Here is a 13,741-nt window from a genome sequence, read left to right as displayed (position 1 = left end):
GTTGTTGTTGTTGTTGTTGCTGCAGGTCGTTTAGATGTTTAGTTTTCCCGTAATAAGTAGCCTACTAAAAAAATCATCTGCATCTGGTTGAAAATCATTTTTGTTTGATCTAAGGTGTACAATACACATGCTAATGAGATCCATATGCAAACTCATAAACACATGAACCCTACAGTGCGCATTATATCTATTCCTTCATCCTAATTATCAGTATTACTGAACAAGTCTGCTTAATTGTGTCGTGTTACAGCCTGAGGTTCCTATAAACACATTTCCAGTAGCACTTTTCAGGAGAATCATGGCTTTCCAGTGCTCTTATCTCGGAGTGTATCATGAGCTCTGTCTGCAGGCGTCACGCGCTCCTGCGCGGTTGGAGGTGGAGGTGTCATTAACGGCCCTCACACCTTTCCACCAATCATCATTACCGCGCCCGACACTTCTCCACCAATCAGGATGCAGGAGAAGATGCCGCACGCTCCCTATAAAGGACCCTCGCGCGTCCATGACTCGTTTAAAGCGTCACGCGGGACTAAAGAATCTGTGAATCTGAAGTCGTTTCTTTATTGTTACTTTAAAACTTTTGCTGAACTTTTTGCTTTAACTGTGTTGTCTTGGTGAGGAAAGGATATTCGTGTGTTTTAACCATGGGGACTCCGAAAGTGCCGAACCGCAGAGCATCCAAAAGAGTGAGTATCTTTACTGCAGATTTATTATTAATATGATTTATTCCTGCATTATTACTTGAGTAGATCTCTGAATAGAGAGCTGCAGTTGTACTACTAAAGTGTGCACATTCGTTTATGGATCAGGATCAGGGCTGTTTCAATAAAACTTATTAAAACAATCAGGTCCAAGCAAACTTTACAATCTCAATCTGTTACAGTAACTTAGACATTATTATTATTATTATTATTATTATAGTAACACCTACATGCTAAATGAGACTTTAAACATTGAACTTTTGATATTACACTATTTCCTAAAAAACGTTGCATCATGGTTTTTGGAATAAAATCCCTGATTATTAAACACTTTTTAAAAAAATCTTTCAGGTCCTGAAACCAGTGATTGAGAAGAAGAGGAGAGATCGGATTAATCAGAGATTAGATGAACTCAGGACTCTCCTGCTGGACAACACGCTGGACTCGGTACTGAGCAACGTCTTCTTCTATTTCTCTTCATTATACAACACAGCACATAGCAAACAGCAATAGTGTGTGTGTGTGTGTGTGTGTGTGTGTGTGTGTGTGTGAGATAGGAAAGATTTTTCTGTCCATTTTATTTGTCTAAATAAAAGAAATTTACACCTCTCATGTTTTAAAGGTAAATGTTTTATGACATTAATTATAGATAAATAATAATAGCTGCCAATTAACATTATTGCCAATTACTACTACTTACTACTACTAATTACTACTGTATTATTAAGACATTACTGTGAAATACAGTAAATAGGAGCTTCAGCATCATGGCAAAAAAGGGGGAAAAAACATACAATAACACACACACACACGCACACGCACACACACAGCCCATGCGTTAACAGTTGTGTTAACACACCAGGGCCGGTTTCCTAGACATAGATTAGAACTTGTCTTGAACTAAATCTCAAAGCCATAGAAAGTTCTCTATAGTCAAGGCTTATGTTTAATTGTCACTCTGTTATTACCTGTGCCACTGCACTTTGATTGGATTCCTTTAGATCTGTTTAACATGATGCAGCACTTTTAGTTACAAATTACAAATTTTGGAGCACATGTGTGTGTATTTATAAAGCCCTGGTAAAGAGATGGTTTATAATTTAACTGAGGACTAGACATGTCTGTATATAACTGGTGGAAAATATGATGTGAGGTCTAATAGGGCTGTAAACCTGGGGAAAAAACAAGCTCAGGTTTATGTGTATCATAATACTGCAAGACGTCGGCACTTACGGCCCTGTAACGTCCCAGAAAAGAAGTGTTTTGTGATTGTGTGTCTTGTGCTCTTTTACAGAGACTACAAAACCCGAAACTGGAGAAAGCTGAGATTTTGGAGCTGACTGTGGAGTACATCAGGAAAAAGGCTGAGACAAAATCGACAGAGAATGCTGGTAAAGTTTCTAAAAGAAATATCCCCCCCCCCAAAAAAAAAAAAAAAACGTTTAAAGTCCAAAATGTTATTTAGTGTAAAGAATCACTCCCGTGTTCACTGAGTTTTTGCACTACTGACCCGCTATGCTGCACTGATGTCAGTCATGTGATTATATTAAAGCCTCTTGCAGTGCACTACAGAGTGTGTAGCAATTTCTAGTTTATCGTAATTGCATAAAGAGATAATAATCATGTAACCAAATCACAGTTATTTCATAATTGTTGTTTTTATTTATTGACCTGTTCATTAGTTTTAAATACTTTTACATTGTTTAATTAAATTTCTGTAAGTGGTTTGTGCGCATTAAACACAAACAGATTATTTATTGTTTATTTATGAACTCTATTTAATTATCAAACATCTAATTCACGTCCCTTTTTTTCTTGTCCATCCCCCCCCACACCCACCCCTTCTGTTTTTCTCACCTGAACTCATTTCCTCTCTCTCTCTATCACTTCACACCTGTTTACAATCCCACCATTCCTCCATCTGTCCCTTCTGCATTTATTTCTTCACCTGTGGTCTTTCACGAACAACTTTGACCTTAAACTCAAACCACTGTCTGTTTCTGACGCTTTTACATCACAACTCCTCCTCTTTCCTCTCTTTTCTTCCCCCTCTTCCCTCTTCTGTCTTCACACCCATCAGCAGGTTGTAACAGAGACCCGGGTGAGCATGTTGCTGCTGTGCAGACTGCCGGGAGGCTGTGTGTGCCCATCACAGGGCTCCAGGACGGCCCCAACGTGCACGCTCACACCCCCAGCGGCCCGCTCTACACGGCCGGATTCCAGGACTGCATCTCTCGTTTGAACAGTTTCATCGAGTGTGTGGATCTTTCACAGCGGGAGAACTTCATCCAGGGCCTTCGCCATCACCTGCAGTCGCATGCCAGCACCCTTTCACAGGTCAGAGGTCATGGGCAGACTCACACCTGGGTCACGGGTGACGCCCGGGCCAGCGCAGAGCCCTTCTCGTTTGCTAACGGGCTGTATCCCAATTCGTTCGTCCTGCATCACCAGTATCCATCTCCACCGTACTCGCTGTCTCCTCCTCCATCGCCCTGTTACTCCTCCTCCTCCCCAACGTACCTCTCCGTCCCCTGCCACTTTCACTTCCCTCCATCCATCTCTCCTCTATCTGACTCCTCTTCCTCTTCGTCCTCATCGTCTTTCACGACGTCAACTCCAGGAGTCTCGGCGAGCTTAGCACCAGCGAGCCACGCCCCTCCGCCACCTCCGTCCCCTCACTGCGTCTCGGCCCAGCGGACTCTGAGGCGAGAGCTCTTCCCAAGTCACACACGCACCATCTGGAGGCCGTGGTGAGAAAGAACACACATGCATATAGACACACACTCTCTCTAACAGCCGTAATGCATTTAAAGTCCCCTCACATGTCGATGCCGAGGCTGTAGCGAGGCCGCGATGTGAGAAAGACGAGTTTAAATCTCAGCTCTGACTCAAAGACTTTCTGATTATTTCTATTGTTTATTTTCATATGTTCGACATTCCTCTTCCTCCTCTGAGGTTTTCTACCTAGTCCACCTCTCTTCCTCTATATTATATACAGATCCTGTAAATATATTTATTTTTCTGTATATGTACAGGGATGTAATTTAATTGTACATTCGTCACCTAATAAAGCTCTAATTTTGTTACGTATCATTAATACGTATCATGGCTGATTATTTCTTTTCTCTCTCTTTTAAAAATCCTAGTCAGATTGACACACACACACACACACACACACACCTCATTTTCAGTGCCTCAGGAGACACAACCCAAAACACTTTTGACTTTAATCAACCAGAGCAAAAGAGAGAAAGAAGTCAATGGAAAGTTTGGAATTGATTTTAGACATTGTGCGCCCCCTGCTGGAGAAACTGGCGCACTGAATCTCTTCCTGGTTTGTTTCTCGGTTAGAATCCCTCATATAATTATAAGTCTGAGGCTGAGGCTGAGCATGTCCAGGCAGTTTCAGAGATTTCATTTCAGCAGACTTTTTAACCAAATAAACTCTGTTAAAAAAAGAAGTTTTCCATGTTGTGATTTTACATATTAGACGAAGTAGAAAATGAATAATGTATTCATTATATTAAATAAAATATTAAATGAATAATGTCTGTTTAACTACGAAGCATTTGTGCTACTTTTAAGTGCTTATTTACTTCCTCTAAAATTTTTAATCACAACATGGAAAAATTATTTTTTAACACAGTTTGTTTGGTTAAAACAATCAGACAGACAGTCCGGCGTACAGAGAGAACCTTCTACCCTGATGGTGTCCAAGCGCTAGTGAGACACTGGGATTAGTGCATTAGTGTATCAGGGGATTATACAGAGACATAAAGGGAGTTTTTACTTAATCTTTTACTTTCCCTTATTCTGTAAAATCAAAAGTCCTGCTTCGTCATGTTTTATTAAACAGTCTGAGACTCGGTGGGATAAACGTATGAAGCATACACCCGGCCTACTTCACTGTGTATCACTTTGCACGATAACAGTGTAGTTTTATGATTAAATCCTAACTCATTTACTCACTCACTCATCTTCTATACCGCTTTATCCTGTATTCAGGGTCACAGGGGCCTGGAGCCTATCCCAGGAGGCTTAGGGCATGAGGGTGCCAATCCATCGCAGGGCACACACACACATACACACTTTCACACACTACGGGCAAATTGGGAACGCTAATAAGCCTTATCTACATGTCTTTGGACTGTGGGAGAAAACCAGAATACCTGGAGGAAACCCACCAAGAACATGCAAACTCCATGCACAGAGACGGGAATCGAACCCAGACCCTGGAGATGCAAGGCGACAGTGCTAACCACTACACCGCCGCGCCGCCGCGAACTCATTCACAAGCATTTTAAACATGTGTCAGTAAAGATTAAGCAGGATTCGTTGATTAAATTAAATGTTTCCCTCACCTTTCACACCCACCTTCCATTCTCACACACACACACACACAGACACACACACACAGTGACCCCAGACATTGACATAACATTAATGCTGTGAAAACGGTTAAGTCTTTATTGGTCCTCATGAGTCAATTACTGGTTTAAATCGCACACACCTTAGCTGAAAGTGCTAATTATTACTTATGTAAAGCTGCCTTTCACACAGCCGTGATTTTGTTTTCTGAAAGGACAGAGATGTGGGTGTGTTTATAAAAAGACTGACATGTCAGTTTGCAGAGAGAAAGGCAGAGAGCACTCTTAATGTCAAAGCTTTAACACGTCCTACATGTTGTCCAGATCATGTTTATGTTTAATGACACCGTTAATAATCTAATTGACATGATAATAAACATCTGTACTGCTAGTATCCTGCACACACAGAAATGCCCAGCAGCGACTGATGATCTATATTTGGAGTGTTTATTATTTTATTTTTTTTGTAACAGTGGTTTAGTGATACAAGTATATTGTGTCATATAACAGTAGGCTTATCTAAAATTAGAATCTAATTAGAGTGCTGGGCCTGGTGTAGTCAGATGGACCTCAGATGGACTTGCTAATGTTAGTCTCGAGGCTGACGTCAGTGTGAAATAACAGAAACATTAATCATGGCGCTTGCAAACCCTGTAGCAGGAGCAGCACTTAGAGCCAGGTTCATCCTGGAATCTGGTTCATCCTAATCTCCCTCTAACACACCTGATCCAGAGCAGAGGAATGACCTCATGGCAGGGTGCACGAGGGAGAGAAATCTTTCATTTTTAAAGTTTAATTTTTCTAATAAATAATAAAAAATATAATAAATATGTGCCTGTGCCTAGACTTATGATACACTTCACTCACGAGCACAGCTTGTGTTTCATACTTTCCAATGAGAATGAAAAAGAAGCAGGAAGTGGAAAAAATACATTTCCCATGATTCTGTGCGGCTTCTTCCACCAAACACGTCTTTGGATTGGTGGTCGGGGGATTAAAGATTAAATAATTTGCTTCATACAGTGTATTTTAGGATTCAGTGGGTGCAAACAGGTTTAAAAAAAAAAACGAATGATTAGAACAGATATGCGTGTAAAACGAAAAGCTCGTAAACATGCTTTGTAAACTGCCTCGTGGTTACATCGCAGGATTTTAAATGCCTGTCAGAAAGTACGAGTTAAAACAGCCAAACCAAAATTATTCCGCTACAAAATAATCCAATTCAGTGTTTATTTCTGCACTAAACACTGATTATAAAATGAGTCATTTTCTCTGATATTAAATCCAACTTTTACGAGTTTGGTTCAGGCATCTTTATAAACGCCTATTGAACGAAAACTAGACTAGTCCCGCCTTATAATTGATTTGATTGGCGCGAATACTGCAACGCGGAAGCCTATTGGCTGAGCGGTGTGACTGTCAGTGCGCGCCAGGACTCTGAGACTATATAAACCGCAGGAAGCCCCTCGGCTTACCACAGCGAGGTTCTACTGCTGAAAGTTATGAGCATGCGTAGTGTGATAGTCGGGAGTCAGAGAAATAATTATTAACTCTGGTTCATATATAAGTGTAATTATTAATTATTCACTTCCACACAGCTCCAATAATTTCACAATTCTGTAGATAGTTTTATTCAAGCTTTGATTTCTGAGGGGTGTGTCTGCTTATTGTTTTTTTTTCTATCGTTAATATGACGTTCGTTAGCCACAGAGCTAACTCAGTGACGGCTGCTGAAGCTGGTTAGTACACACGCTGAGAGGACAGTTACCTGAGGTGTTTTTTTATTATTAAGGTATTGCTTTTTTTCCTGCTATCGCTTAAAAAAAGCTTTTTTTTCGGTTTTTTATTTATTTAAATATTTGTTGTTATTATAAATTTAAGCCCCGCCTCTTTTTCGTCGACTTGAGCTTGATGTTGGAGAATTACTAATTATTCATGAGAATGTGACGCTTGGAGGCGGAGCTTCATGCGAAGGGAGGCGGAGTCACGCAGGTAACGTAAAGTGAACGTTTTTTTACACTTGGATTCAGTGATTAAAAAGTCAGTGTTGTAGTTCAGGAGTGGGGCTGTATCTGTCGAATATTTTAGTAATCGCCTGTTCGACCAAAAACTGTATGGAGTAATCAGATTAAAAGGTACTTTGCTTAATTAAACTGAAATGTAAAATATATATGAGAAACACAGATTAACTGCTTTTCTTTTTACAAAAATCTACTTTTATTTTTTAATGCATACAGCATTTAATAAAAAATAAATATTGTCATTATTCACAATACAAGGAATAGCTGAGAGTTGACTGAGATGAATTAAGTGCATTACAGTGTCATAGATTCTTATTTTAAAGCCTTTTTGTCAGATGCAAAAAAAAAAAGGTATTTCAAATGACTTTAAGTATCTAAAAAACTAAGGCACACATTAAAATAAATAAATATACAAAAAACACCAAGTTGTGCAACTTAACTTTCAGAACTAAAAGTTCTCTTCTTTGACTCGCTGATATTTCTATCGCTCCTTTACATTTTTCAGCCCACAACAGAACGCTCTCTCAAATCAATACACAGCTAACTGTCAGATAACGCTTTCTGGGTGACGTCAGCGCTGCTTCTTCGTCTGTGTTTACTGGCGGCTTGTATCCGGAAGTGCGCTGGGTCACACCAAACAAATAATTGCACAAAAATATAATGCAAGCTTTTAAAATTAATTAAAAGAAGCTCCGAGGCAGAAGATTTTGCCTCTATCATTTTTTTGTAATCGAATTACTTGAGGAATTGTTTCATAGTTATCCTATAAATGAGTAAGTCTTTTGAAGAGAGTTAAAATTTTTACCCTGTTGTAAATTAGTGCATATTTATGTTTATTATATGACGAAATCCTTGTGTCTCATCTCATGTTGGTATCTTTTTCTTTTGAACGGTCCAGATCCTTTAGTGCACCCTGAGAACCCTGCTCTGATCAGAAGATGATAGAAATGTCAGAGACTGTTTTACCGGGAGACGCAGTTTTACCCCAACCGCAGCCAGAACTTTGCAGAAATGCTGCTGAAACACCCGACCTCATCGTCAAGGCAGATGCTGAGGAGAATGGGAACCGAACTGGTGACATCGACGTGATGCAAAACCAAAATGGCTTCCACAATCCTAAACCCCTTCAGCAGAGAACAAACAAACGTCGCAGCACAATAAGCGGAGGATTTAAACATCCCATGTTCGGGAAACGCCGCCGCCGGGCCAACTCGGAAAGTGAATCCGTCCTGCCTACTAACTTTCTGCTGGGTGGGAACATCTTTGATCCGCTCAACCTCAACAGCTTATTGGACGAGGAAGTGAACCGGGCTTTAAATGCAGAGACGCCAAAATCCTCTCCGCTCCCGGCCAAAAGTCGGGATCCGGTCGAGATCCTGATTCCGAGGGACATCACGGACCCGTTAAACCTGAACGGCTGCACCAGAGGAGACGCAGGAATCGTGCTGACTCCTTTCAAAAGCGGTGGTGGACGGAGGAGACACCGGAACCGTCATCATGGAGGAATAGCAGCGAGAGGAGGTGTGGGACAAGGAAGAGACGGTGTAGAAGGAGGAACAGGAAGTAGAGACGGTGTAGAAGGTGGTGAAGCGCCGGCCATGGTGCTCAACCAATCAGAAAGGTGTTTAGGCTCAGACTCGGAACGCACGTTAGCATCCTCTGGGAATAGTCTTCAGAACGACCCTGACATAGAAGCTGTGATAAAAGAAGATGTGATGGAGTCAAATTTTGTGGCAAAACAGGAAGTTCATGAAGAAAAAGACACCACACAGACACCTGCGGCACACACATCACATCGGCAACGCAAACGGAAGCGCAGCAGATCGGAGAACACCACCTGCCCGTGTTCAGATAAGAACCGAACGACAGGCTCAGAAATGGCGCAGCATCCTCCCCCTCCTAACCAGCGGGGGCAGCAGAGGAACAACTACAAACAGAACCCAAGGAACTGCAATCTGCAAAAACCAAACCAGCAGAAGAAGAAATTTCAGTACGGGAACTACAATCAGTACTATGGTTACAGGAACCCGGGCGCGTGCGAGGACGCTCGGGTCCGCGCTTTTAAACCAGTGTGGTTCCAAGGAAAGGAAGTGCTGGATGTAGGCTGCAACACCGGGCACCTGACTCTCACCATCGCCAAACATTGGCGGCCGGCACGCATCGTGGGTCTGGACATAGACGGTGCGCTGATTCACGCGGCGAAACAAAACATCCGGCATTATCTCTCAGAAGTGCACACGCTCCAGACGAGAAAGGAGCGAAGCAATGTCAAAACGTCAACTGAGACACCGGAAAAGACGACGAAGGAAAGAGGAGAAGACGGAGAGGAAAACAGATCTAAAGATCCCAGCGTAAAAGGAGGAACGGAGGACGGGATCAGTAAGATGCACGGGATCGAGGAATCGGCATCGCCCGACGGGAACCGCCTATTTCCTGTTTCTCTCTGCATCTCCCGAGGACCAATCGCTGCTCCTCCCTTTCCAGACACGCCCACTCTCAGTCCCGGGAGTTTTCCCTCCAACGTCACCTTCATAAGGGTAAGATGTTAATCCCGTAGATACGATAATGATCCTGAAGGTGGCACTCTCTAAACTATTTACATGTGTGCGCGCGCACACACACACACACAACTTATCTCTTTGTGTTGGGGTGTGTAATGTAGAGTAAAGGGATTAGTGTCCGATCAGTGATGTAGTGTATGTGTGTGAGAGAGAGAAAGAGATCCTGAAGCGCTCTCAATCGTGACCTGCTGTTAAGCACAGCACTGAACTCTTTCTGTCTCTGTTGTAATCTTCCTGTTTCTGTTTCACGTCCTCTATGTCTCGTGCGACACGTCACACCACTGCATGTTAATCCTCGTCTAAAACACACAGACGTGACACAAATTCAGGGACATTAATCAGAACATAAATGCTATAATGTTTATAAAATAAAATAAAAAAAGCCCTGCTGCTGTTGGTGTTGTGTGGCAGTGTAAACAGGGTGTCATGTGATGGTGTGTGTCTGTTCGTGTTTCAGTCCCCGTGTGTGACTTTCATAATGAAATTCTTTCACTTCTCGTTACTCTAATGTTGTGTTTATAGTTGTCGACACTGGGTGTGGCAGCGTCGTGGAAGTGTTGCACAACACTTTTGTGTACGTTTGCACACATGTGGGTGTGTGTATCCACGTGTGTAAGTGTAAAATAATTGTCTAGTCGGTTATGAAGTGTGTGTGTGTGTGTGTGTGTGTGTGTGTGTGTCTCTCTGTAGTTTTAAAGAAACTTTTGTGATGCCCGAGTGTGAATGAGTTTTATATATAGAGTATAAACTTCTCATCTCAAGTCAAATTTATTTGTATAGCACATTAAACAACCACCACATGATTGACCTAAGTGCTCTACAACATTAATATAATAAAAAATTGGTAAAAATAATAGAAAATAAAACATTTGATTTAAACCGATAAAGTGGAGTAAGGAACAAAAATGTCGTCATACAAAATCAGCATGATAAAAGTGAAAATTAAAAAAGGACAAAAGCATATAAAACATGACTATATAAAACATCACCTTAAAAGGATATTTCATATGTGGCCATAATGCTCACCTCTCTGTCTGTCTGTCTGTCTGTCTGTCTGTCTGTCTGTCGGTCTCTCTTTTAGGGGAACTATGTGTTGGACAGTGACGTGTTGTTGGAGACTCAGCGTGAGGAGTTCGACGTGATTCTGTGTCTGAGTGTTACTAAGTGGATTCACCTGAACTGGGGCGACGTGGGGCTCAAACGCTTCTTCCACCGTGTGTACCGTCACCTCCGACCCGGCGGCCTCCTCATCCTCGAACCCCAGCCCTGGAGCTCCTACAGCAAGAGAAAGAAACTCTCGGTACTGTTATTTACACATTCCACATTCCACCCGCTTCTTCTGTCTCACACGTCACATCTTTACATCCATTTCTTCTGTCACTTTATTAAGTTTCTCTCTCCTCTACCCCCTCCCTTGATGCAGGAGGCGACCTATAAAAACTATTTCAGCATCCAGCTGAAGCCTGAGCAGTTCTCCTCCTTCCTGACCGGTGAGGTGGGCTTCTCCAGCTACGAGCTCCTTGGAACTCCTAACAGCTCCTCTCGAGGTCAGGGACTTCGCTTTGTTTTAGTCATAGCTTTAATAAATGATATGCAAATAAAAACATCTGTGTCTATAAATATACATGGGGGGGGGTGTATATTACATTACCGTGACAACTATCACTACCATAATCTACTTATGTAGATTAGCATGCTTGATATTCATACACCTGGTCTAAAGTTGTTGCTCATTTAGTGAATTTACAAAACCAATTAATGAATTAATAATGAATTAATTATAATAATTTCTTTCAGGTTTTCAGAGACCAATCTATTTGTTTCACAAAGGCCTTGCTGCTCAAAAGAGTGTGTGATTGTTTGTGTGTGTCTGACTGAGTGAGTGTTGATCAAGACAAGTGTGATTGCCAGGGAATTCACCACGCCCACGAGCACACCACTGCAGGAAGTCCAGCTGGGAAAGGCTTGCATCACTTCCTGCTGAGTGTCAGGGACAGGGGGGAGGGAGGGATGTAAAGGAAAAAAAAAAAACGTTTGTGTGTGAATTTTGACGAGGTTTTTGATTTCATTTTTTTCTTTTATGGACTGTTGGACTTTTGCTCGTCTCTCTGCATCGGTTTGTTCTGAGAATCAGTTACACGGGGCGTCGCAATACACTTCAGCTGCATCACGATCAGTTCTGGTGAACGTGTTCAAATTTTCAGAAGATGATGATTAGATTACAAATCTGTAAGTAAATGCAGCACTCTCTAATCGGCAGGAATTATTGTTTTGATAACATGATATCATTAATGTTAAACGTCGTGTCACATCAGCACATGCCTCCTTTATAAAGTTCTCCACTTCCTTCATGGATCTTTCTTTTTCTGTGATTCATTAACCTTCTATGAAATGCCCTGATGTAAACAACGAACTGTGATTTAGGATCAGACCTGTGTCCTCTCACTTTAGGTTTTTTTTTTTTTCCTCTTCTGTTTAAACTCTTAAATAAATAAACAAACCCTTTTCCTGGAACCTGGTGCTTTAGACTCGGCTAAACCCCATCTGTACTGCATCCGTCACCGTCTTGATCCCGGGCCGAAGTTTTTATCACTGTAAATGATATTCTAGCCATCAGGACTCGCAGTGTTTCACCGCACACATCACTGGCGGTTTGTTAGCGTTCCTGAGGACTGACCTGCAGTGATTTCAGTTTCCGCATGGTAATAAATACAAGTCGCAGGTTAGGCTAACTGTATAATCGAGGTCATGTCATCTCTACATTTTAGCTTTTTTTTTTTTTTTTTTTTAAATCCGACACATAACAGTGTTTTTTCAGTCACGATTGTAAATTACATAGCTGAGGTGTGTCCAGCCTTTTTTTTACAGAAATATCCTAATTGACAAAATCGCTACTGCGAGGGCTCAACCTCCATTGTGTTTTAAACAGACGTTTAGAAAATGTTTCCTCTTCTTTTTGTAAATCTGTTGCTTTTAAACAGTGTACATGCAGAAAAGATGAACTGAGTGACATCACTCTGCTGTTTTTTTTTTTATGTTCTTTTTAAATTGCATTTTCACTAGACGCAACACGTCTCTGAGATCAGAACAAAACTCGGGAGACGGACGATGTCCATATCTTCTCTTTCTACTCGTCCACAACTTGAGTCATTATAAGCGAGGTATTAAATCCTTAACGGATCAGATGAATGTTGTGTTAATGCTCTAACAAACACCTTACTGAAATTGGATAATAAATTGAATTTTGGTTTAAGACATCTGGTTTCTGATGTCTTATTTTTTTATGTCTTTATTTCACTTCTAAGTAATAACATCTCCTTCACAATGATGATGAATTAGAGATTAGATTTATCAGTAGACGTAAATGAAAAATCATCCTCGTCACTCGTGGTAATTATAGAAAAATTGTATTATTATTGTATTGTATTAAAATTATATGTAAAACTTTTCAACCTCAATTACTACTCAAACCTTTCGTTTTTACACTTAAACATTTATTTTACAAACAGTTGTTTAAATGGTCTCATTATTATTTTAGAAACCATTATTAGGCCATAAGAACCTACTGTACAGTTACCCCAAAGTGATCCAGGTACAGTAACTGATAACATGAATAAAGTCTGTAAAGTGCATGTTTGTAGACTCTGTGAGGAGAAGCATGACTATACCGAGTATGTATTGGGAAATGAGCGTGATATTGTGAGATAAAATTAAAGAACTCTGTTTTAAGGCTCTGTGGAGAGTCCACTCATTGATGAATCATATGAGGTGTTCAGTTAAAGGTTCCTGCTCTGAATGATTAAATATCTACACTACAGAGAACATAAAAATGTGTTTATATATATGTATGTATATATATATATATATACTATATTTATATATAAAGTCAGCCACCAATTGTGCAAGTTCTTCCACGCCTGTAATTTTCATCATAGGTATACCTCAACTACGAGAGACAAAATAAGAAAAAAAAAATCCAGAAAATCACATTGTTAAATTTTTAATGAATTAATTGGTAAATTCCTCGGCAAAATAAGTATTTGGTCACCTACAAACAAGCAGGATTTCTGTCTCTCACAGACCTGTAACTT

At 40.8% G+C, this 13,741-nt stretch overlaps 2 protein-coding genes across 2 annotated transcripts; both read left to right on the top strand.

The window, feature by feature from the left end:
- The first annotated feature begins 578 nt into the window (after positions 1–578).
- her1 (hairy-related 1) lies at positions 579–3,455 on the top strand. The gene is made up of 4 exons (XM_053485999.1): positions 579–686; positions 1,053–1,148; positions 1,996–2,092; positions 2,782–3,455. The coding sequence occupies exons 1-4, from the start codon at positions 645–647 to the stop codon at positions 3,453–3,455; spliced, it is 909 nt and encodes a 302-aa protein (XP_053341974.1). The 5' UTR covers positions 579–644.
- A 3,099-nt stretch (positions 3,456–6,554) lies between these two features.
- mepcea (methylphosphate capping enzyme a) lies at positions 6,555–12,905 on the top strand. Its single transcript, XM_053485937.1, has 6 exons — positions 6,555–6,860; positions 6,950–7,060; positions 7,988–9,626; positions 10,732–10,950; positions 11,074–11,197; positions 11,448–12,905. Exons 3-6 carry the CDS (start codon positions 8,028–8,030, stop codon positions 11,504–11,506), a joined length of 2,001 nt encoding a protein of 666 aa, XP_053341912.1. The 5' UTR covers positions 6,555–6,860; positions 6,950–7,060; positions 7,988–8,027; the 3' UTR covers positions 11,507–12,905.
- Positions 12,906–13,741: the final 836 nt, after the last annotated feature.

The sequence above is a fragment of the Clarias gariepinus genome, chromosome 24, assembly GCF_024256425.1.
Source record: "Clarias gariepinus isolate MV-2021 ecotype Netherlands chromosome 24, CGAR_prim_01v2, whole genome shotgun sequence".
Classification (NCBI taxonomy): Eukaryota; Metazoa; Chordata; class Actinopteri; order Siluriformes; family Clariidae; genus Clarias; species Clarias gariepinus.
This window is presented reverse-complemented; position numbering and strand designations above follow the sequence as displayed.